The sequence below is a fragment of the Fistularia commersonii genome, chromosome 5 (genome assembly GCF_037954325.1).
Source record: "Fistularia commersonii isolate RoL2024-O1a breed Wild chromosome 5, RoL_Fcom_v1.0, whole genome shotgun sequence".
Classification (NCBI taxonomy): Eukaryota; Metazoa; Chordata; class Actinopteri; order Syngnathiformes; family Fistulariidae; genus Fistularia; species Fistularia commersonii.
The window spans coordinates 3527501-3553864 of NC_141288.1; the positions used below are offsets into that span (position 1 = coordinate 3527501).

At 45.3% G+C, this 26364-nt stretch overlaps 1 protein-coding gene across 1 annotated transcript in view; it reads left to right on the top strand.

The window, feature by feature from the left end:
- The window catches only part of LOC147233874 (thyrotropin-releasing hormone-degrading ectoenzyme-like), a 76568-nt gene that overhangs the window by 33956 nt on the left and 16248 nt on the right, over positions 1-26364 (top strand). Inside the window, exons 5-13 of the mRNA XM_086146492.1 lie at positions 1477-1631; positions 8502-8615; positions 14939-15076; positions 15780-15845; positions 17998-18063; positions 19051-19226; positions 22853-22941; positions 23034-23167; positions 24496-24551. Of these exons, the coding sequence (XP_086002618.1) occupies positions 1477-1631; positions 8502-8615; positions 14939-15076; positions 15780-15845; positions 17998-18063; positions 19051-19226; positions 22853-22941; positions 23034-23167; positions 24496-24551 (994 nt within the window). The remainder of the gene's footprint in view (positions 1-1476; positions 1632-8501; positions 8616-14938; positions 15077-15779; positions 15846-17997; positions 18064-19050; positions 19227-22852; positions 22942-23033; positions 23168-24495; positions 24552-26364) is intronic.

Sequence of the window (26364 nt, forward strand, 5' to 3'; positions counted from 1 at the left end):
ACGTGTAGACTTAATAACACCTTCCCGCCGCTGTCAGTCACAGCCCGCCGTCAACGCCGCCGCTCCGTTACGGCCAATCAAGACGCAGGGAGAGTATGACATCAGAAATGAGTTAAAGATTCACAGGAAATTAATGTTTTATGTCGAATTCATGTAAATTCATTTCTCATCAGTTTAAAGGCAATTTTTTACATTTCATGCAATACATTTTTAAAACATGGATTTATTATTGATGTTAAGGAAACATGTAAACTTTAATTATTTAACAAAATATAAAATTCCAAAAAATAATTAAAACCATAAAATATTTACAGTTCAATCTGTAAATGTGTTTTTTCAGTCAATAAAAAGAGGCTGTAAAGAATTGCCAGACCAAAATCCAAATAAATATTTATTTGTAATTGAATGTTAATTTTTAAAATGAATTATTCCATTAATAATTACGGAATTGAATTACTATCAGTCATTTTAACTAATGGTATCTATAACACCATCAATAATAAAGACATGTTGTTTTAGGTTTTGTTTTGAAATTTTCATGAACATTTTGTTTGCAACAGTTGTCGCAACAATAGAATCCCCTTTATCTTCTTTTTTTTCCAAGAGAGGACAGGCGTCACAAATTAATTGATTTTTATAACGCTAATCAATATTATCATCATTCATTTTACAGAATCAAAACTGTGAGGAAATGTTACTTCCTGGTTGCTCCTGATTGGTCGATTGACTGCTCAGAGCCAAAATGGCGTCAATTAACGCAACACCGCCATCTGAATTCAACTAAGTAACCAACCTCTCCTACCACCTGATGACAGCCGACAAACTAAACTAAAGAAACTAACCAAGTGTTAACTAACTTCACTAACTGCCTTACAGGTTACCTGATTGTCTAATTAAAGTCATACCCGCCTACTAACTGATTTTGATCACCGGTGATAACAAGAGGCCCCCTGATGGGTTAACTAACCTGCTTGCCTGATTTAAATGACGTACTACAAATAAATCAATCTGTGGGTAGTTAGTAGGTGAAGAAGAACCATCCACGTGTCTGTGGGTGGTTTAGTACTGGTCTGCACAGAAAGAATAATTAACTTACATTATGTCCATTTTATTTATTATCCAAGTCTGACCAATGTTTTATTTTTAAATGATCGGAATCGAAGTTGGGGACCGCTCAACGAAACGACAACCGACGAACTAAAGAACCCTCCAAGGGCGAGCCAGGTGGCTTCCTCACTAACTAGCAGCCTTCCAGGTTTGCTACCTGCTTATCTGGTTGTCTCGTTAACTCACCCAACGACGGACTTTGCCAACAATCGACCTGATAACCTCTTTATTGACGAATTACCGAACTGACTAACTGGATAACCACTCAGCTAATGCTAACAAGTGGCTCCTTGACGGTATAAGTAACCCGGTAGTTTTAATAAGTTACTTAAGTAGCTAAGTAGTTACTTGAGTGTGTGTGTGTTTCAGACCTGCTGGCCGTACCCAAGCATCCCTACGCCGCCATGGAGAACTGGGGGCTGAGCGTCTTCGTGGAGCAGAAGATCCTGCTGGACGCCGACGTCTCGTCCTCGTCCTACCAGATGGAGCTGACCATGGTGGTCGTGCACGAGATCTGCCACCAGGTGTGAGGGGCGGGGCCAATGGGGACTGAGCCAATGGGAGGGGGAGGGGGGCGGAGCCAGGGGCGAGGGGGAAGGGGACACTTAAATGGAAATACAACCAAAGATTAGTATATAATACCCCTACAGCACACACACACACACACATTTCAAATAAGTCCACAAATGATGTTAAAATTAGAAAAGCAAGCAAAAAAAAAATGTTTTCCTTCAATCATTGAAAATGGGCTATTTATGGAATAGACGTAATACTCATGGGATACTAATGATGACACATTTATGTACTGTAATTTCCGGATGATAAGCCGCGACCTCTTTCACGTAAACAACGATGCGGCTAATATATGGACTTTTTTGGGTGGGGGACGCTAACGAGCTTCACGCCGCTAAAATGTTTAACCTTGTCACATGGGACCGATAAAATGACCGAGAAATTCTGAGTCCCGGTCATTCTGAGTTCAACTCCGACACCGAAGAAGTCGACTTTTGACTGTTTTAGTGCGCAGGAGGAAGCCCGAGATGGCGATCGGCGAGCCGGTGCGGCTTAGATTGAGGTGCGCTCAGTAGTCCGGAAATTACGGTAAAAGGATCTTAGGCACAATTTATATTAGAGATCAGTAGATTGAAACATATAACAACGTACTGAATATGTAATATACTGGAAATAAACACGTAATATACATGTAATAAACATGTAATACATGTGTAATAATGTGTAATACAGGTGCAATAGACCCGTTCAGTTCCTTCAGTATCCGGACGGCAGCTCGAGCCGGATCGGTTCTCCGCTCGGGTTCTCCCTGCCAGGGTTCTCCGCGGCAGCTCTTTATTTCCGAGGGAATCTCTGCGGCCGTGCTTCTAATCTCTCGGCTGGACCGGCTCCAGGAGGAAGTTCTGCTTCTCCTGCTGAGGCGGTGCCAGCTTCCCCGCCGGCCTCCATTTTAATTATCGCTCCCCCGGGTCGGAACGCCGTCGATCTTCTCGCCGTGACAGAAGCGACTCCCCGATCCTGCGGCGGGTCTGCCGGGTCTCCGGGCTCGGCGGTCGGACCGCCGTGTCCTCGCAGGGATAGGAAAGCCGGGCCTCGGCGGGAACCATCTCAACGTCCTTCCTGTTAATTTCAAACGGACCGGCCGGAGGAGAACCGCCGCTACGCTAAATTAGCATCTCTGGAAATCACAACCCCTCCTCGAGCAGCTGCGGTTCCCTTCAATTTGTCCTGGTCATTCGATTAACTTAAACTAACTCAAATTACCCCCCCCCTCCCGCACACACAAAGGCAGGGATGATGCTAATCACTGCCCGGGGGCCGTGTGTGTGTGTGTGTGTGTGTGTGTGTGCAGTTGTAATCCACCCTAATTAAATCATAGAACCAGAACAATCTTCCCGCCTCCCTGCCGCGCTGTGATTGGCTGCCTCTGCCTCTTCGAAACGCTTTGTTTTGATGAAAACTGTGACTCTTCTTGTTTTATTTTGAAAAGCCAGTTTCCCTCTTTGGGGTTTATTATTACTGCGCAATAATCGCCTTTTTTTAATTAATGTGGAATTATCAGTTAATTAATCGTGGCGATTAGTTAACTGATAATTACAAATGAGGAATTAACCGTTTGCCGATCAGGCCGCGATTGTGGGTTGCCATGGCGACAGTGGCAGCATCATTCGGATCATTTAGGACAATGTCACGGACAGTGGATCATGGATCGGTCGTCGATTAATCGTCGATTAATCCTGGATTGCCTGGTTTCGAGAGCCACGGTTCCACATGGTTCCACCGGAATGGCGTTCGCTAAGGTTTTGTTAGATTTTAAAGTCACCCGAGGAGAAAAACACCAAAGGGCTCCTGTTCAAAGGGATCATTTCTGACAGTCCGAGTTTGCATGATGTTCTTCAGACTCATGCAGAACCAACTCCTCTTCCTCCTTTCTCTCCGTCTGACATCTCAAATATTTATTCTTATTAATATTTATTCTCTAATATTTATTCTCTTGTTCTTTTCTCCATCAAGTTAACCCTTTACCTTTGGAGGTGCTGTTTTTTGTTCTCCCCTCAAATATCTCCAAATGTCAGTGTTCCTCTTCTTCTACTTCCTGTTTACCTCTATCGAGTCCTTTTGTTTTCCTTTCCTTTAACTTTTTCTCTTCGTGTAGCTCTTCTTGTTTCTATCCCCGTACCTTTTCCTCTTTCTTCTCTTCTTCCTCTTTCTCTTTCTGTTCTCCCTCCTCTTCCTTAAGGTCTACTTTCCTCTCAGACTTTTATTTCTATTCTTCAAACTCCGGCACCTGTTTTGTAGTTCTTTTTGTAGTTTTTTGAGTTACTTCCTGTTTTCTGTCCTTTGCGGTTTGATCCTTTTTTTCCAACTCATCTCTCTTTTATAATATTTTGCGGGGTTTTTTCTGACCTTTTAAATAATTTCTGCAATTCATTAACACTGTTTTCTTACTTGTGTGTGTGTGTGTGTGTGTGTGTGTGTGTCTAATTTTAATTGCCTCAGTCTAAATAATTTAATGGCCGGTCGTGACGCCTCATTGGGACCAAAAGGTGCTGATTCTGCAGCTTTCAACCTTCAAGCGCTGGAAATAGAGAAATCTTTGCAATCTGGTTGGGTCAGACACACACACACACACACACACACACACACACACACACACACACAGAATATTATGGGGTGTGTGAACATGACTCTGTTCCAAGACACCGAAGCTTGAAGCTGCAGCTTCTCTGGTGTTTTACCACTGAATGACAGAAATCAATTTGCGACGTGGAGGTGTGTGTGTGTGTGTGTGTGTGTGTGTGTGTGTGTGTGTGTGTGTGTGTGTGTGTGTGTGTGTGTGTGTGTGTGTGTGTGTGTGTGTGTGTGTGTGTGAACCACAGTCTCTTGCTCATGTCCAAGGCTAATTAACCGACTATAAACAAACTTCTAACAGTTCAAGTGCGCCTTTGTGTGTGTGTGCGTGCGCATGTGTGTGTGTGTGTGTGTGTGTGTGTGTGTATGTGAATGGCAGCCTTATTAGAGTGAATGTACACATTCCTGCTGCTACTGCGCGGTAGGTGATTTCACACACACTCTAACACACACCTTGTGTCTAACGGCTTTAATGAACCAAAAACACACAGACTATTTTCGAGTGTGTGTGTGTGTGTGCGTGTGTTTGTGAGCACTTGTGTGCATGTGTGTGTGTGTCTACGACATATTGTAATTCCGTGAATAGAAGCTACAAGCCTTGTAAAATTAATTCCAGTTTTCTCCGTCAGGGCCGAGCCTTTGCATCAAACAGCCTTGTTATTTTTCCCCGGATATTTTCTCTTTAGTGGAAAAAAAAATCCCTCTATAAGGAACAAGATTTTCCACCAGGTTTATATTATGATCACAAATATTGCGGATTTTTTCACGTTTTTTAGCTCAGATGAATTCATGTTTTATTTTGAATTTTTTTAAAGAGGTCATCCTGATTTTTTTTCAGTAATTGACAACAATTTATTTATTCATTCTCAAATCAGTCGATGAATCAGAAGCAATTTTATGTGATTGAACTGTAATTTAATGTTGTGTCTAGTTTATTCATTTTAAAGAACTTTTAAAAAATATATATCAAAGAAAGTCATTGATAATTTAATTTAAAAAAAGTCGATAAAATTGGAGCAAATTAAATATAGCTGAATTGTAATTTAATGTCATGTCCAGTTTATTTTTAAGATTTTTCTTTTAAATTTCTTTTAAATTTAATGGATTTATTCCTTCCCAAATCACTTGATGAATTCAGAACAAATTAAATGTAACTGGATTGTAAATTAATGTCTTGTCCAGTTTCCTGTTTTTAAAGATTTTTCATAACAAGTCTTGTATTTACTTCTTCTCAAATCAGTGGATGAATTCAAATCGCATTTAAAGTAATTGAATTGGAATTTAATGTTGTGTCTATTAAAAAAAAAATCAGTCTTGACTTTTGTTACTGGCAATTTTCAACAAATATATTTATCCCCTCTCAAATCAGTTGATGAATTTGGAACAAATTAAATGCAGCTGAACTATAATTTAATGTTGTGTCTAGGTTTATTTTTCTAATTTCTTTTTAAATCAAAGAAACTCATCTTGAAATATTTTTGGTAATTTATGATATAGTAAATCCATTCTTAAATCATTTGATGAGTTCAGGTTTGCAAATTTAACGGCATTTGCAAAATTTAACGGCGTGTAATATATTTAAAAAAAAATTCAAATTACCGTTTTTTTTCGTTAATTTATGACAAATTTATTTATTTCTTCCCCAAATCATTTGGAGCAAATTAAATGTAACTTAAATTAATGTCGTGTCCACTTTATTTTGAAGTTTTCAGGGATTCGCGGTGTCTCCTATCCGGCCTCGCCCGCCGGCGAGGGGAACAGGGGCGCCGTCTCTCCCCGATGCTGTAAATCAATCTGTCGCCGTGGTGACAGATGAGGCCTGACGGTCGCCTTTATATAGCAATTTCGGCGTCACACATGCACGAAGCAAAACAATGAACAATAGCCGCCGCCAACGGGGAGGCGGCGCCGCCGCCATCTGTCACGCCTCTCCGAACACAGATTCGTCGCCCTCGTCTGCGGTTCCGCCTAAAATTCCGTTAGACCCCGGGTTTCGTCCGAGAGCGGGCAGAACCGTGTCGGCAGCAACGCCGCGGTTTACGACTGCGTAAATAAACGCCTCAGCGGACGGCGTGTCATTTCAGCAGCTGGAAGGAAAAGGTGTTATTTTCCGTGACGGGAACAGAGTGTCTGAGGGCTTCAGGGGGCGGAGTTTACATAGCATCAATACTGAATACAAATTCATTCATTCATTCATTCATGTGTTTGTGATCTACACCACCTGTCGGGCTGGCCGAGAGCCAATCAGAGCCATGATTGGGCGACCATTCATCCATTCATTCACACATATGGAGACACACAACCATTCATTCACATGTCACGTAGACACATCCGACGATTCACTCTTTCATGCACATCATATGAGACCAAACATTCACTCATTCATTCTCATCATTGTGACATTGAACATTCATTCATTCATTCACATGTCATATAGAGACGCATCATTCACCCTCAAAAACCTGCAAAGTGGTTGTTAGCTCATGTAGTTATTAGCTCATGTGGTTGTTAGCTCATGTGGTTGTTAGTGCTTGTGGTTGTTAGCTCATGTGGCTGGTAGCCCATGTGGTTGTTAGCTCATGTAGTTGCTAGCGCATGGTTGACTTGCTAGTGTTTCTGTCCTGATCTGAAAGTGCTTCTAAATGTGTCAGCCTGATTCAAGTGGTTCAGAAACCAGGAATTAGACTTCCTCTCCCAAAACCTCCTAGTCCATTCTGGGCCCTCCATCAGTAGGGTCCAAACAAGCAGCTGCTTCTGCTGTAACATCCAATAGGTCCAGATGCTAACGATACAGGAAGAACCTTCCAGATGTTGTAGTTTTCTGCCAGACCCGACGACGGGTTCTCAAACCAAACCTGTAGCTTCGAGATCCGGAAACACCAAGAACCGGCTCCGGCAAGCGTTAGCATTTTGGCTAGCCCCAGTCCATTGACCCAGTTCCGAAAACCGGATGGGGCTGGTCTGCATGCTTAGGGGAGGTGGGGTGCGGGGCTTGGGGGGGGGGGTTGGCGCATTCGCCCGGGTCCTGGGACACTCCTGGACGCGGCGCCGTTCTTCAGAAGCCATCCAAGCGAAGCCACTGAGCGGGGGCGGATGAATATTTATCAGCGAGTGGTCAGGCGGGGGGGCGGGGAGGGAGGAGAAGATGATGATCAAAGGCGAGGAGATGCTTTGTTGTCGGGGGGCGGCGAGGGCGGCGGCGAGGGGAGGATGGGAGGCGGAGGTGGTGAAACCTGAAGTGAAAGACAACAAGGGGTTCGTTTACTCATGACGCAGTTAGCTCTGATTGTTAGCGTGCGATGCTAGAGCGAGCATTGTGATGCTAAATCCACAATTCAACCCATTTTTAGCCTGTGTGTGTGTGTGTGTGTGTGTGTGTGTGTGTGTCTGTGTGTCGGCTCAAACTTCTTAAATACTCCAACCGTCTTGTCCTCAAAATTACCAGGTGATAAAACTCCCTTTCATAGACGGGTACCCATTAGCTCGTCATGACTGATGTTCTCCATCAGTCGAAAAAAACAGTCAGTAGGTTTCATTGAAGACTCCAAATGGTCTGCAGGTTTGAATGGTTGTCTCCATGATTGACAGGTAACCCTTATGATTGACAGGTGACCCGTATGATTGACAGGTGACCACTACGATTGACAGTTGACCACTATGACAGGTAACCCCTATGATTGACAGGTAACCCCAATGATTGACAGTTGACTCCTATAATTGACAGGTAACCCCTATGATTGACAGGTAACCTCTATAATTGACCGGTGACCCCTATGATAGACAGTTGACTACTATGATAGGTGACCTCTATGATTGACAGGTAACCGGTATGATTGACCGGTGACCCCTATGATTGACAGGTGACTGCTGTGATTGACAGCCCTGGTTAAGCCCCGCCTCTCTACCTGCTGTCCTAAGCCACCCCTGTCTGTTTTGTTTGGTAGCCTCATTCCAAGCTGTAATTTCTGGCGCCCGCCAATCCTAGCGTACGTCTGCCACGTTGACGTCCTCGCCTGATGACGTTTTTCACACCCCTAGCCCTCTCCCGACATATGGAATCGGATTTCTTCCCCCGAGTCTGTGTTTAGACCGGTCCAGCTTCTTTTTGGTTCAGGTCTCGCCCCGAAGCTTTGCTCCCCCGGGTCCACTTGAACCAGATATACCACCTTCTGGTATCACTTCCATCCCTTCGGTTCCCAACCGTTCTCAATGCTAACGTGTTCCCTCTCCTCTTGTGCTTGGCTTTCCAGTGGTTCGGCGACCTGGTGACCCCGGTGTGGTGGGAGGACGTCTGGCTGAAGGAAGGCTTCGCTCACTTCTTTGAGTACGTCGGCACCGACTTCCTGTTCCCTAAGTGGAACATGGTGAGTAGGCTGCAAAGAACGGTACATACCTTGAAGCTGTAACCCTCCTGATTTCTTTCGAGGGTCTGCGACACTTTTGGCACTTGCCGTTCTCCGTGAAATACGCCTTGGGTTGCCCCTGGAAACGGCCGGAGACGCTCGGTAATTTCCGTAATAGCAGGCGTCCGGGTTCCGCGGCGTACCTGACAGATAGCGCTCGGGTGCCAAGATGGTGTCTATTTGGAAGGGAAATGTAATTTCTCGGCTCGCAGGAAGTGGGTGGAACCAGAAATGAGCGTCCTCCAGACGTCTGAGGAAACAGAGCGCAGAAGAAGGGAAGGGAAAATCCCTGAGTTTGGCCAAAAAGAGAGAAAAAATACCCCCCAAAAAAAGATAAAATTGTCCCATAAGGCAACATTTTGAAGCAGCGGTTCGCACCTCCGCCCTTGTGGAGTTCTCCATGTGTGGGTATGGGGTTCCTCAGGGTTCTCCGGGTTCCTCCTGCAGTCCAAACACATGCAGGAGCTTCATTGGAGACCGGACATCCCCCTGACATGTGAATGAATGGCTGTATATCTCTATAAGTGCATGAAAGAGTGAATTATTGTATGACTTCACATGATGCTTAAATGACAGAGTGAATGGCTGTGAGTCTCCATCGGATGTTTGAATGAATGAGTGAATATTTGAATGCGTGAATGAATGGTTGTGTTTCTCCATATGATGAGCGAATAGGAGTGAATTGTATGTTTTCCTTAAGATGTGTGAATGAATGGTTGCATGTCTATATATCGCTCTGTGAAGTCCAGGTGAGCCCAACATCTCGCCCACTGCCACCATGAGTGCTTTATGAATGAATGAAATACCCAGACAAATGTTCCTTAATGTCTCCGATGGTTTGCGGGAAGCTCTTTCAAAAGGAGATGATGAAGAGCATCCGGTCCTCGTGCGAGAACCCGAGATGTTGAAACCCATTTAGCATTTCTTCCATAACATCAGTGCGATGTGTGTGTCAGACTGGGCTCTCGCCTTCTGCTGCAGCTGCAGGACGTCTTCAGTGACGCACAAACACTCCTCATATCAGGAGAAGCACACCGTGCACACACACACATTATCAGGGCGGTGCACGTGGCGCCTGCTGCCGGGCGCTGTACCCCCCCCCCCCCCCCCCCCCCCAGTTAGCGCGGCGCCGCTCACCCCAATGCTTTATTAGAACCGCAGAGGTTCTGTAAGAACCTGCGCAGCAGCTTGTTTCCAATTCAGGTCTGTGTTTAGGGAGTGCTGCCGCCGGGGCGGGGGTGTGTGTGTGTGTGTGTGTGTGTGTGTGTGTGTGTTAGCATTAGCGCTGAACCAGGAAGTAAAGTCCCCTGAGGGGCCTGTTAGTGCACGAGGAGTCGGAGGGGTTTCCACCTGAGAAGGTTCCCCCCTTCGGTTTTATTGGATTGAAACCTGAAGGCTCGCCGACAGGATGGGGAATGTGGAATCGAGTCCTTCGTTTTCTGCGCTAAATATTCACAACTTTCCTGATTTCATTTTGTAAGGGAAACTACGTCCCGATTTTATTTTATTTTTTTTAAGGGAAAGCTACAACCAGATTTTATTTTGAGAGAGAAGTCTGCTTCCTGAGTTTATTTCTTCCAGGATGGATTTCTTCCTCATTCAATTATTTAGAGAAAAAATATTTCCTGTTTTTATTTTGAAAGAGAAAAAGACATTTTGGTGTTATTTTGTGTGGGAAAACTTCATCTTGATCTTAATTTTTTTAAGGATTGACTACTTCCTGATTACATTTTGTCAGGGAAAACTTTCTCGGTTTTATTTTGCAAGGGAATGCTACTTCCTGTTTTTGTTTTATAAGAGAAAAAATATTTTGATTTTATTTTTGTGAAATCATCTTCCTGACCAAATGTTTAAATATAGACTAGTTCCTGATTAAATTTTATAAGGGAAAACAACGTCTTGATTTTTTTTTTATTTTGGTAATACGACTTCCTGATTTTTTTTTAAGGAAAACTACAAACTGATTTTATTTAAAAAAGGGTAAGCTACTTCCTGATTTTATTTTTTTTAAGTTAATACTACTTCCTGATTTTTTTTTTTTTCAAGGAAAACTACTTCCTGGTTTATTTTTAGAGGGAAACACTACTTCCTGGTTATATTTTATAAGAGGAAAATACTTCCTGGTTTTAATTTAGAAGGAAACGCTACTTCCTGGTTATATTTTTATAAGAGAAAACTACCTCCTGATTTATTTGTAAAGGGTAAACTACCCCCTGGTTTTTCACTGTAACACCCTAAACCTAGTCGCTTTGCTGTGGCTCATTGGCGGGTTTATTGATCGACCGGTAATGAGTCACCGATCGCTAAACATTTGGGGGAATTTCTTGCTAGATTACCGCTAGATTTCGTCGGAATTTGAACTCCAGGACACCGTCGGCCGCTTCCGTCCAATCGTTGGAATTCGTTATCGATCCGTTTCCCGCTGCTTCCTACTTTCTGGGTGGTGTATTGATCGGCCCCTGTCTTCGGCCGTTTTGGAGGCGTGGCCGATAAGATGAGAAATCACATCAAAACAAGACATATTGATCAGGAAACATCAAAAATGTTTCATAACAACAAAGATGAAGACTCCTCCTCCACCCTGCAGATGTTCTGATGAACCTGAATTACTTATTGATTGATCGAGTCGCTTGATTAAGCGGTGGATCAGATCTGATTAATCAACCTTATTGATTTTTTTTTTCAGTCTAATATGTGTCAAAGCCAAGGTTAGGCCAGATTATCGATCAAGGAAACTGTTATCCATAAATTCTTTCATTCATTTTATCGAGAACCGATTGATTATCTGTTTAGATGGTTTTTGTTGAGTCGTTGACCCGTCCCGCTCCGCCGCCCCCGGCGCCAATGAGGCGTAGCGTTTCCGTGGCGATTGAGCGGTGAAGGACAGCGGCGGCGGCAGCAGTGGAGGAGGAAGAGGAGCAGACGTTTCCAAAGTTCAGCAGCTGCTGCCGCCGTCCCTCCATCTGCATGCGTGTGTGTGTGTGTGTGTGTGTGTGTGTGTGTGTGTGTGTGTGTGTGTGTGTGTGTGTGTTATCACACTGCCCCACCACATGTGGCTCCATCTGGCCCCTGATGACCCTGATGAATCGCAGCTGACGTCTCATTTACACTCATTTTTTTTCCTCTCGCCATTTCAGTTTTTCCCTCCAAATCTGCCATTTAACTAATTAACTAATTGTTTAATCAGTAGCAGTACCAAGTGTGTGTGTGTGTGTGTGTGTGTGTGTGTGTGTGTGTGTATTTACAGGTGTGTGTTTGCTGGAGGATGAAAGCCAGTGTCTGCCAGGAGTTAGCCTAATTCCCTTTGAGGGATTTGTGTGTGTGTGTGCGTGTGTGTGTGTGTGTGTGTGTGTGTGTGTGTGTGTGTGTGTGTGACTCCTCTGGTGGCTCAGGAAGGATTTGTCTCAGAAATGTTTATGTGCTCTGACTGACATCAACGCTCAGGTTAAAAAACTCGATCTGACGGGTCCTTCTTCTTCTTCTTCTTCTTCTTCTTCTTGTCTCCATCAGTTCTACGTCAAACCAACCAACCAACCAATCTTCTAACCTGGTGTCTACAACCTTTTTTGCGCCACTGACCGATTTAAAGTTAGACAATATTTTCACAGACCAGCCTTTAAGATGCGGCAGATAAAAACCAACAAACGATTCGGCCAACAGAAAAACGGTGGTGTTTTGTAAATATAACAATAAATGTGAATCCACTTGTATGTAACTTTATTAACCGCATCCTCCAACAACATAACAAGAGTAACAACCTCTCTGGTTGCTATGGTTACATGCCTTCAAAATAAGATACACCACAAAACAAAGTACATTGAAATTACAAGTCACCATAACTCTAAACCCTAACTAACTTATTAACTAACTGACTGACTGACTAACCAAACAGCCAAATGAACAACTGTTGAACAAACCAGCAAACTTACCAACCAACCATCTAACTGTCTGCCTGACCAACTAACTAATTATCTAACCAACTGACCAACCAGCCAATCTATCAATCCTCTAAGCAACCAGCCAAACAACCAACCCACCCTGACTGACTGACTAACTAACCAGTTGCCGGACTAACCACACACCCAACCTGCCAACTGTCCAATCAACCAACCAACCATCTGCCCAACTAACCAACCAGCCCACATAGTTATTGTCCAACCAACCTCTGCCTTACTAATTAGCTTGCTAACTTGCCGTATATTCGACTACCAAAGAAAGTGAAACTCATCAACTCTAGCTAAATAACTCATTAATTAATTAACCAACCAACTAATTTATTTTCCCTTTAATATTTTACCCAGACTAGGTAGTGGGAGGGTCCAACATTTACTCACATAACCAGTGGAACTAATTAGCTAAGTATAAGAAAAAACAAAGTTGACGTCCAGGTGCAGCTAACTCTAAACACGTAACTCCGGTGAAGTTTAACTAACTCACACAATGGGATTAAAACTGACTCAGGTAAATCCAGACTAGAATCTAGTTAGTACTGTAACCCTTACTCACTAGCTTACTATATAAGTTGGGTTCAGTGTAACTTGTTCTAGTTTTAGTTACCATCTGCGACGAGTTGTTGATGTGGCTTGTTTCAAATGAGGAATCCCAAACGGATGGGTCGTTAACCGAGGATTTGATCGCGGGTAGTTGTCTCCCGGTTGATCCGCGGGTTAATTCCCGCGGGTGGGTGGCTCGGCTCATCAGGGAGAACATCCGCACGCCGCGACTGTGACTGCAGCCCAGGAATTAGCCTGATCCTTGCTGGGGAACTGCCTCCCCGCTAAGGCTCGCTCTGAGGTTCATTAAAAAAGGCTAATCTCGCCAGTCAGCGGCTTAATCCGTGAATTAGACGGAGTCGCGGCTCCCGGGGTTCAGCCGGGGGATTTGCGGAGTGGAGACGGAGGAGAGGCTTCGGAGGGAGATTGAAAAAAATCAAAAGGACCAGCGTCACAATAACCAGATTAACGGAGTAATTAGAGGGCAAAGCGCCCGCTGGCGGAGGCCGGGGTTCCACCGGTGGAACCGGTTCCAAGGGTTCCAGCCTCCGCCGGCACAGGGAACGCTTCCCACGAAGGAGCGCTTGGCGTCGGTCACGACTGAGCCCTCAGTCAGAGCACGCCTGACTCGGGCCATACATGTCAGATCACACCTGTGCCCGAGCATACCTGTTAGATCACATCTGAAACTGATTACTCCTGAGCAAGATCACACCTGAGCCCGATCACACCCGAGTCCGATCCCATCTGACTGATAGTTCACACCTGACCCCGATCACTCCTGCGCCTGATGATGCCCTACTGAGGTCACACCTGGGCGTACGCCTCCCTGACCCCCATCATACCTGAGCTTGAGCAAACAACAGCCCAAGCATACCTTAGCCGGAGCGCACTTGAACCTGGTCACACCTGTACCTAATGATGTCCGCCTGAGGTCACACCTGAGCATACGCCTCCTGGCCCCCAACACACCCGAGCTTCAGCATGCTATAGCCCAAACATACCTTAGCCTGAGCGCACCTGAACCTGGTCACACCCGACCCCGATCACTCCTGCACCTAATGATCTCCGACTGAGGTCACACCTGAGTGTACGCCTCCCTGACCCCCATATACCTGAGCTTGAGCACACAAGAGCCCAAGCATACCTTAGCCTGAGCGCACTTGAACCTAGTGACACCTGAATGATGTCCGACTGAGGTCACACCTGAGCATACGCCTCCCGGCCCCCAACACACCCGAGCTTCAGCACACAACAGCCCAAACATACCTTAGCCTGAGCGCACCTGACCCCAACCACACCTGACCCCGATCACTCCTGCGCCTGATGATGCCCTACTGAGGTCACATCTGAGCATACGTCTCCTGGCCCCCAACACACCTGAGCTTCAACACGCAATAGCCCAAACATACCTTAGCCTGAGCACACCTGAACCTGATCACACCTGACCCCGATCACTCCTGAGTCAGATCACACCCGAGCCGATTAAACCCTGAGTCTGAGCATACCTGAGTAAGATACCATCTGATTCGGAGCACATTTTGACCCCAATCACACCTGAGCCTGATCTCACCCAAGCTTGAGCACGCAATAGCCCGAGCATACCCAAGTCCGATCCCCACTAACTGATAGTTGACACCTGACCTCGATCTCACCTGCATCTGATGATGTCCGACTGAAGGCACCCTTAGCTATGGAGTCTGACCAGGGCGCCGGGGCTTCACTGTTGATGGGACCCCAAAGCCGCTCATGTGGCTCACGGAGTTTGAGACGGATGTTCTTCGTTTGCAGGAGAAGCAGCGTTTCCTGACAGACGTCCTCCACGAGGTGATGCTATTGGACGGCCTAAACTCCTCCCACCCGATCTCGCAGGAGGTAGAGCAGGCTACCGACATCGACCGAGTGTTCGACTGGATTGCTTACAAAAAGGTTCGTCTGGCTACGGTGCTAGAAGTAGACCCTCCCAAAAACATGCTACATACTAGCATATTCACGCTAGCTTGCTTTAAATGCTTTTCCTGATAGCTGCAAGATAACAGTAAGTCTAGCCAGATGGGTGATAAAATCCACTAAAAGCCGATCAAGGGTCAGATTTGAAGGGGAAACGTTAGCTTTTCCTTCACTTTTTCACCTGAATTTCTGTTTCTAGTACAAAAATGGTCACACTACTGCCAGGTAGCTAATGTACATTGCGCTAGCTGTGGTAGCATAAGCTGGCAAATTCAGCAGGCTGCGATAGAGAATCATTCAGTGTGATATTTTTATCAATGGCTTCACAAATCGCTATGTTCCATGTTCTGTTAGCATTTTAGCACAGTTAGCTATGTTGTCGCTAAATGTTAACATCACAGTTCTTGTGGCTTGACTTGTATCACATCAACAACATGGACGTATTAGTGAGCCCAAACACAAGAAGGGCATTTTCCTGGCGCCAAAGCCTTGGAACTACAAATATGGCGTCATTTGTTGGAGGCCAAATTAATTTATTTGAGCTCCGCAGAAGTAGCTAAGTGATAAACCGAAAGGTCCTGGTGGTCTCCTCCAGGGAATCAGACCAGGAAGTCCTACCATTGTGCTTTAACAATGTGTGTGTGTGTGTGTGTGTGTGTGTGTGTGTGTTTAATCCGTGCAGGGGGCGGCGCTGATCCGCATGCTGGCCAACGTGATGGGACGGCGGCTATTCCAGAAGGGACTCAATGTAAGTGGACGTTTTGAGAGAAGACACGGGTTTGTATATCAGAGGGCAGCAGGTCCACCTCCACCCCGGCTTGTGTGTGTGTGTGTGTGTGTGTGTGTGTGTGTGTGTGTGTGTGTGTGTGTGTGTGTGTGTTTAATCCGCCCTGGTGAGGCGGTGGACACAATGGGATTTGGCTCCGTGGCTCGACAGGAAGTTTTTGAACTTTTTAAGTTTTGTGAACTAAGAAACTTTGTTCCAAACTATTTATATTTATCGTCGTTTCCAGGAATGTAAAGATTTTCCTGACCTTTTTTTTTTTCCCTCTGCATGAACGTTTAATCGTTTAATCCAGTTTCAAGCCCCATAATCTGGATTGAATCATTCCAGGCTTTATTTCTCCTTGAATTTCTCTGATTCTGATGGTTCTGCTGGAGATCCGCTGCTTGTTAAGGATTATTTACAAATTAATCCCAGAATAAGATTTGTAAAATTCAGTAGTCCTATGCTTGGATTATAGACTCGCTTAATTTTGAGTTGAATTTTGAATAAATTCAGTGGAAGGGAAGGGGTTCCCCAAAGGATAAGGCAGAAGAAGGGGAGGCACAGAGGTAGAGGTGGATGATCAATCAATCGATCAATCAGTCAATCAATCAATCAATCAATTAGTTATACTTTCTCAGTGAGTTACACAGTAATAACACCAATTTCATGAGACTGAAAGAATCTCTAGAAGCTATTACACTGTAATACACATGTTATAAGCAGGTTCACTGACGGGACAAGGTTTCATCATTATTTAAATCCTGAGGCTGGAGATTTAAATAAAAAAATGATAAGCAGGGAAAATAAAATAAAGGTAGAACAATCAAATATTGAGCAGGGGAGCGTGCTGAAGGCGGCCAGAGATGAAATTAAAAGGTGAGGCGTTAAAAATCCACCATCCGTAATGAAGATGAACAAAGTCAAAATAAAAAGAGCAAAGGGTCTTATTAAAGATAAATCCAGAATTTGGAATCGTGATAAAGTAATGAGGGAGGAGATGCAGGAAATAAAACCGTGGAAGAGGAGCTGAATTATTCAGCGAGAAGGGATCGGAAGTTGTACGAGTCAAAATATTACAAGTGCAAAGGAGGGAAAAGTGATGGAAAATACGCATTTTCTGGGGGTCAAAGGTCAGGGCCGGTCACAGAGCCAGTCCTGGGGTTGGACCAGGTTCTCTCCAGGTTCACCCCCCCTCTCGATGTGGCGTTTCGGAAACAAGATCTCAGACGTACAGCAGGGCGTCGTCTGCATACCGGTTGACTTTTATCGCTGAAGTTGCATGTTTCGAGCGACCGAGCCGAACTCGCAGACCCGTAATCGTTTTTTTGCTCATGCATCCTGCATCGCCTGCGTCCTCCCGGCTCGGGAACAGGAACAGGAAGTGGTTGGCGCCCGTGGGTTTGGGGGGGGGGGGGAGGGGGGGGGCAGCTGGGCCGCCCGACGAGGGGTCAGGGATTAAAAGTCCTTTCCCGCAAGGTCAGAGGTCGCCAGATGTGACAAACAGCCTCATCCGCCTGCAGACTCCCCCTGCTTCCCCCCTGCTTCCCCTCTGCTTCCCCTTGCTTCCCCTTCCACTCGCCAGCTGTTTACAACAGATTTCCTCTAATGAACTCTAATTGCTTGTTATCAGTAAGCTGTGAGGCGGGCGCTCGTGTCGGGACAGTTGGCGTGCGGCGTTTCCCCGGTATCGCGGGTGTTATCTCGGATCGTCGACCTCCGGCGGCGAGAGGACGGAGGAACTTCCACCGCCGAGCAGATTACAGCTGGGATTATCTTGTACCGCCTTTTCTCCTCCCGGCTAGCTCTCGCTCCTCGCTCTCGAAACCACCTCCCAGAGCTCATTCCATCAGATGGTGGAGCTCGAACCTCAACCTTCCTGATCCTTATTTGTACCGTCCATCTTTGTTTTCCTTCTGAAAATACACATCTTAGTATTTCTGTGTCAATCCGCAGTCAAATTAAACGTCGCTCTTTCCTTGTTTTCGAGCCGAAACAGGAAACAGGAAGTGGACCCGGTGGGTTTTAGCCCCGTGCTCGCCTGGTGTCTGAAATCGAAATATCCGAATCCAACGATCGGGGTTTGGCGGTTCACTCGCGGGTTCTGACTCAACGCCGCGCTGCTGTGTTTCAGGATTACCTGCTGAGTCACATGTACGGAAACGCCGCCCGCAACGACCTGTGGAGGAAGCTCTCGCAGGTAAAGCTCCGCCCCCCCCCCCCGGCGTGCTGATTTTAATCCAAATATTTTATAGCATATTGAGAATTTTTGTCAGAAATGCAGCCAATTTCTGGACAAATGTATATTCTTAAAAAAATGTTTTGATTTATTTGGCTTATTTTGTTTTATTTTATCTGATTTTATTTTATTTTATTTTGACTACTCTGAAGTCATGCTGGTTTAATGTGAGATTTACATAGTTTTCTGTGATTTCTGGCAACTTTTTCAGGGTTGTTTTTGGAGACTTCACTTATTTCTTTCAATTATTTCTACTCTCAAGGTTCTTCAGTTGATTTTCCTTTTTTTTTTACTTTCCGTTAACTTTCAAAAAAACATTTTAAAAAGGAGAATTCTGGATTCTTAAAAGGATTTTAATAAGAAAAAAATATCGTCTTGGAGAAAGCAAATTTTTCTTGTCATTTTTCTGGTAAATTCTGTGAAAATTTTTACATCTGACAAATTCAAAGGATTTTTAATGACATTTTGAGAACTTTTCGTGCTAAAGTGATGAATGAATGATTCATGAACGTCCGATGTTTCATATTCAGCTCTTATTTTCACTTTCTGCCATAACAAACTAAAATGTTTTCACTTCATTTTGGCTATTTTGTCTCCGACTTCCTGGAGGACCTGGCGGATCAGCTGTCGCCACGGAGACCGAGACCTCCATGTTGTTTTTTCCACTTGCCGAATGTTCATTATTTTGAGGGGAGATCGTTAGGGCCGCCCCGACGAGGCGGCGGGAAGCCTGGTCGCCATGGTGACACGGCAAGAGTGACATCCCGTCAGGGGGGATCCATCATCGTTAACGCCGTTCTGCACTGATTACCTCTTGGCCAATCAGATCCCTTAATGAGCTGGCACGCCGGCGCCGGGTTTATTTTCTGCGGGAGCTAACGATCCTGTTGATTTTATATCGGCAATTAGTCGGATGACAGCTGACTATTATGGGCTGCATTTGTCTAGGCGATGCAGTCGGAGGGGCGGGACATCGACATCGGCGCCATGATGGACAGGTGGACCCTGCAGATGGGCTACCCGGTGGTCACCCTCAGCAAGGACCAATCAGAGCAACTCTCCACCAGTTACATCATCGTCACCCAGGAGCACTTCCTGTACGGACAGGAAGGGCGGAACAACAGGTCAGCCTTCTTCATTGATTGACAGCCGCAGTTTGATGAGTCGCAACCCTGAATCCAGACTCCTAACGAGTCCTGACTCTTCTTGAACCCCCGACTCCTCCTGAATCCTGCCTGTTTTTGAACCCCGACTCCTCCTGAATCCTTCCCGAATCCCAACTCCTCTTGAACCCCGGCTCCTCTCAATGCAAAGTCCTCCTCAACTCCGACTCCTCACAAATCACGACTCCTCTTGAAGCCCGAGTCCCTTCGTTAAACCCCGACTTGGACCCCGACTCTCCCCAAACGACTCCTCTTTCACCCTGACTTGTCCTGAACCCTCACCGAATCCCAACTCTTCTTGAGCCACGGCTCCTCTTAATGCAAAGTCCTCCCGAACTCCGAACTCCGACTCCTCCCTAATCCCAGTTTATCCTGAAGCCCATGTCCCTTTGGAACCCCGACTTCTCACGAATCCTGACTCTTCTTGAACTCCGACTCTCTTTCGAACCCCGACTCCTCACAAATCCCGAGTCTTCTTGAACCCCGCTTCCTCTTGAACCAGGACTCCTTCAGAACCTCAACTCCTCCGAAACCCTGAACCCCGACTCTTCCCGGACTCCTCCAGACTCCTCCCGAATCCCGACTCTTCTTGAACCCCGACTCCTGTTGAACCCCGACGTCTTCTGGTTGGACCTGACCTCCACTCCTCCACCCGGCTCCGGCTGAACCCTGAACCCCAACGTCTTCTGACCCGCGACTCCTTCGGCCACCTGGGTCCTCCTGACCTTCTCCTCCTAAAGTCAAACTGCATTTTCTCTTGAAACAGCACTTCTGCTTTGTTGCTCCTCCTCCTCTTCCTCCACCTCCTCTACATCTTTCATATTCCATCCATTTTTCATTCCCTCCATCTTTTATTCACCTCCTCCTGGAGTTTTTTATCTCCACCGTTTTATCGACCCACTTTCTGTTCCATCAATTCTTCATCTCCTTCTCCACCTGTGGTTTTTCCTATTGGTTTCTCCTCTGGCCTGCCGGGTTCCGTATGTATATGTGTGTGTGTGTGTGTGTGTGTGTGTGTGTGTGTGTGTGTGTGTGTGTGTCCACTTTCACCTCAAACCTCACGCTCACCTCCATCTTCACCTTTACCTTCACTTCCACCCTCACTGATACTTCGACCCTCAGCTCCACCTCCTCCTCCACCTGCTTCCAGAGTCATTGTCTTTTTATTTCCGCACAATCAAATAGCCGCCGTTCTGCCGTAAAGAAGGGCTTTTTATAGAGGGGGCGGAGGAAGAGGAGGAGGAAGAGAAGTTGAAGGAAGAAGAAGAGGACGAAGGAAAGCCGTCCCGCCCTCTTTTCGCAATAAAAGCCGCCATCGCAGCCTTCCGTCCTCTTAACGCTGACCGGATGTAAACAGGTGCGGCTCGCTAGCGCCCCCTGGTGGTACCTCTTGGTTTGTCAGATGAGTTCACTTCCTGTTTTGAAGACGAAAAACTACCGGAAAACACTTCCTGCTTCCTGTTTACATTCCTCATACTTTGACTCATGCTACGCTAGCGCTGCTAGCAAAGATTCCGCTAACAGTCCTAAGGTTAATTGAAGGCAAAATTCAAAAATAAAACGTCCAAGAAGTAACGTGACGAGAGGAGGAGAAGAAGAAGCTCTCTGCTCGTCTCGCTGAAACTCCGCCTCCCTGCTGAGACTCCGCCTCCCCGCTGAGACTCCGCCTCCCTGCTGGGATCCTGACATCCCCGCTGGTCGCCATTTTATATTTTCTACCTTTTTATTTTTTCCCTCATCCGTCCTCAACCCAGACTACCCTTATCCCCAGCTGCTGGGGGAAGCACACACACACACACACACACACACACACACACACACACAGGCGTCTTACAGCGTATACAAAGACGGTGAATTATTTAGCTTCTCCGACTTCTTTAATTAAGGAGGAAAAGGAGAAGCCAGGAGCCTTCAGAGAAGCTACCACACACACACAGGCACACACACACACACACGCGCACTCACACACACATGCATGCACATACACACATGCGTATACAGGCGCTACCGCTGAGCAGGGACCGCCGTGCTCCACATACCAAGTCAGGACTTTTCCCATTAAGAGCTGTGTAAACAGCAGGACACGCACACAAACACACACACGCATACACAAACACACACACACACAAACACACACACACACACACACACACATTCACACAGACAGTATAGCTGCTTATTAGCATTTGATCCAAATGTTGTTTACCTTTGTGTGTGTGTGTGTGTGTGTGTGTGTGTGTGTGTGTGTCTCGTCGGGGACCTGTCCTGTCAATCATGTTGATATAAATATCAGATTAAATATGAAGTTGCCAGGCAGCAGGTATTGATCCGGCGTTGCCTGCAGCAAATTTCTCTGTGGCTGATTGTGTTACAATGACCCCTGGTGCTCTCTCTCTATCGCTCTCACACACACACACACACACACACACACACACACATACATAGAGGGCAGCGAGTGTATAAAATCTGCTTCAAATAACATCTGATTGATTTTAACGAAAAGCAGTTGTATCATGAACAGACACCTCGACCTGTGTGTGTGTGTGTGTGTGTGTGTGTGTGTGTGTGTGTGTGTGTGTGTGTGTGTGTGTGTGTGTGTGAGAAGCACAAACTTCATTATCAGCTCAGGACAGTGAGTCAGAGGGTGGATATCTCAGTTTTTTTCTGTTTTGTATTTAATTGTTTTTTCATTTTCTTCCCTATTTTCAAATCTTTTCTCCTTTTAATAAATTGATGATTATTTTATTTTCCCTTTCAAGGTCATGTCTTTTTAACTGTACACCATCCTGGCATGTTTCCTACCTTTCACTTTGTTTTTTAATAACTTTCTTTTAATTTGAATAAATTCTCACATCAGGTCTTGTGGTGAATAAATTTCCTTGATTTAATTTTTTTTTGTCATTTATTAAAGTTTATTCAAGAGTTTTTTCACAAGGAGGACCTCATCCCTTCAGGCGGCCAATCGGGCGCATCTCAGCTGTAAAAGCCTGACATGATTGGATCATGTGATCGTCATTTGATCGGAGGGCCAGGGGGCGGAGCCAAGGCCCACTGGGCAAGGGGCGGGGCTTAACCCAGACAGGTCGCCTGTCAATCACAGGATCACCTGTCAATCATCCAACCATTCACCCTCTCATTCATGCTTATTGACATATTAAGGCTTGTCAATGAACATGTTGACTGTTTTTTTTAACTTTGAGAAGAAGATGGAGAACCTGGAGCTAACCCAGGACCTGGAGAACATACGGAGAACCCAGCAAGAAGAACCTGAAGACTTTACACAAGGAGAACCCAGTGAAACCCAGTGAACCCAGTGAAACATCTTCACAATTAACCCTTTTAAAAGTTGGAACTGCTGTTTTTGGACCATTGGAGGAGAACCCGGAGAGAACTAAGGCAGGCAGGAGGAGAACATGGAGAAGTGAGGAACATGTGAGGAGCATCCCATATTTCCAGTTGGTTCCTCACGGGGGGGTTAAACATCGACAGGATCAGGAATCAAACTCAGGAGAGCCTCCTTCCTGAAGGTTCTCGGGTTCTTCTCCGACCTCCGGCCGCTGTCCAATGACCTCTCTCCCTCTCTGCAGCTTACAGTGGCAGGTACCGCTGACCGTCGCCCTCGGCAACGCATCGACCATCACCACGGAGACGCTGATCTGGATCAACAACAAGACGGGTGAGCCCCTTTCCCCGCACCGGCAGATGATTGACGTGTTACATTGTTGGTGTTGTAGTTCTTTCCTGGTACTTCCTGTTTCCCCTCCTCAGAAACCCACCTGATTGGTCAGATGGACGACTCCACTTGGCTGCTAGGCAACATCAACCAAACCGGCTACTTCCGGGTCAACTACGACCTCCAGAACTGGAAGCTTCTGGTCCAGCAGCTCCACGCCAACCCTGGAGTACTACACTATTATTTGTAGTAGTTTTGGCAGCAGTATTACTGATAGCGGAAGTACTTCTAGTAGTTTTGTGGTACAAATTAATCCTCATCATTATAATTACTTTGTTATTTCCAATAGCGGTATTTATGAATAATTTTATGAGTAATAGTATCCATTTGCCTTTTTTATTCTTCTAAATCAGGCCACATCCGGAACAATCAGAACATGAACAAAAAAAAAATTATTCTATTAATTTGTTGCTTTAATTTGGAGACTGCAGTGCAGTTTTGTTTTTTACGTTAGGACGCACACATGTACATCTATGACGTGAACCGAGACGATTGATGCTGGCCAGTTAACCCCTCGAAATGTCAGCTGAAAGCCGTGTCTTCAACAAGACATGGATGGCTAAATATTTATTTACAGAAGCCAAAGGTAAAACAGATTACAATTTCATCACTACGTGACCAAACTGCTACTTGTCTGATGAAGGTAGTCATATGTTTTGCTAGCAAACCCGCCACACCAACAAGGGTATTTTTATAAAGCTTTGCCCGCCAAGAAATGCAGTTTTCAAGGCAACTTACACCATATCTCACAAAATCCAAAGAAAAAGCAAGCTCTTTTTGGACGGACAATTTACTAACTCAGCAGTAATAGGCTCTCATATAACACTGATAAAAAGCGCTTTTTGCATAAATTTAATCAATTTCATATCTTTAGCATACTGTTAACCATCCCTATAGTGTTTGTGAAGGTCAACACGTTGAACCTTCTATAAACACTGATGCGATGATTGATTTTGTTTGTGCTCTTTATTATTTTATTGTTCTGATAACCAGTAGCAGCTAATCAGGATATGTCTTTTACTGCCTTTTACAATGGGACATGATTGATCTTGAACAGAAATAAGTTTAAGTTATCATCGGTTCGGCCCGCCAACACCAGTCAAAAATTGCACGATGTTCCAAATGTATTGCATATTTTTTAATAATTATGAATAATTGTGTTATCGCAAGTTTTATAAGCAGTAGCGGTAGTAGATTTACTATTAGCATTACTAGCAGTCATACAGTCCTCATTTATTTTTATTACGATTATTATTAGTCATAGTAATTTTATTATTACTATTATGTTGAGTAGCAGTGTTTAAATATAATTTATCATCATTGTGACTCTTATTATTATTATTATTATTAGTAGTAGTAGTAGTAGTTGTAGTAGTAGGAGTAATGATTATCAATAATTTAGCATTGGTACCGCCCTTTGCTCGCTCGGCTCTGATTGGTCAGACTTGACATGCAGTCTGTTTGATTGACAGCTCATTATCCCGTTTCTATTTTTAGATCATCTCCGTAGGTAACCGAGCGGGGCTGATTGACGACGCCTTCAACCTGGCCAGGTAAGCCCCGCCCCCTTCATCAGATCCTTTGACCCCGCCCCCAGACACTCAAGCTGCCAATCAGAACCATCCGGTCCTCGTTTAGGAATAGGAATAGGAAGGGGGGGAGGGGAAACGAAACAAGGAAGAAAAAGACCAGGAGAAGGGGATAAATCAGAAGAAGAAAAAGAGAAAGAAGAGCCTCTTCAGCCTGTGTCAGGCGAAGCCAAGGATTAGACTTTACCGAACGTTAGCTTAGCATCAAAAACAACAACAGCTCAGTTAGATTGAGCTAGAAACAAATCAGCACCTACTATTAGTACCGACAACAACACCTCTGTCAGACAGAGCCAGGAATAAGTCAGCACCAACTATTAGCTTAGCATGGAAAACAACAAAACCACTATTAGACTGAGCTGACTGTTAACTTAGTATCGAAAGCAACAGCTATGCTCTAAAACAGAACCAGTGGATGGACTGCACGGACTGTTAGCCTAGCATCAAAAATTACAGCACCTCTGTCAGACAAATTCAGGGATTAGAGCACACTGGCTGTTAGCTTAGCATTGAAAAAAACAACAGCTCTGTGTAATAAAGACAGAGATTGGATTGTACCCACTGTTAGCTTAGCATCAATATCACTTTCAGATGGAGCCAGGGAATAGACTGTACCGACTGTTAGCTTAGCATCGACATGAATGCAGACCGCCAAAATATAGTCCAGCAATGGAAGCGGAAACGATCTCGGAAGCATACCGCCGTTTGATTTGACATTTTATTTTGACATTTTCCAGTAACGTCCCATTCAATTCCTCCGGGAAAAGCGATGTCTTAGTTTCATTCTGAAAAGACGTAGAACCATTTCCTGTCTGGCGCGCTCGTTTGCTGTTTCCGATTTTTAACTAATGTCCAAATCATGGTTAGTGATCATCTGATGGCTCCTTTCGCCCCTTTAATCCCACAACTAATTCTCTTATTTCACCCGTGTCGCTTTTTCTCCAGCGAGCTGTTCAATCGTCCGCGGCCTGAGCAATGTGTTAACTCTGTGCGTGTGTGTGTGTGTAAGTGTGTGTGTCTGCAGCTAGTTTCGCAGTAATAAATGTTCTCTGACTGCGAGCTAAAGCAGTGATGGATGTTACTTTCCAGTGTGTGTGTGTGTGTGCGTGCATACCTGCCTATGACCGCGGCGGTCCTTGTTAGCCCTCTGCTAATGGCTAATGGTCAAACAATTAGGTGTTCCTGCCACATGTTAACGAGTTAATGAGCTCGTGAAGGCAATTAGTGTCCGGAAGGGGGGAAAGGAGGGATAGCGAGAGGGAGTTGTGGTTCTCTGGAGCTTCCATGCTGCTGCGTTCAAAAAATCTCTATCTGAGAGATGCTGCGTTCAGGGACGCCCGTATTTTCTCAACAAAAGTTCCCATTTCAACGTTTATAAATTCATAATCAGCAATTCCGATGTTTGGATTGTGACGCGACGGTGAAATTCAGCTAAAAAAAAGACACCGACTTGTCTATTTGAAGTAGATCTTGTGTTTTCTGAAGCCATCTGGATAACGGCTCTCTCTGTGATTGGCGGGTTAAAGTTAAGTCCCGCCTTTTGGCTCCATTCCGAACTCTGATTGGTTGGGGGTCTCAGCTCCGGTACGAGTCGGGGCGGTCGGGGAACCCGTGTCGTTCTCCAGGGTGAATTAGCATGAAGGGACGTTGACGGTTATTTCTTAAAACCCCGATTTCATAGCAAGCGGCGCGTTCGAGGACCCGCCGTCGCTGCTCATGTGACCTTGTGCTTAATTGGAGAAAACACATCTTTCCTGGTCACCCGAAATGTTTCTTT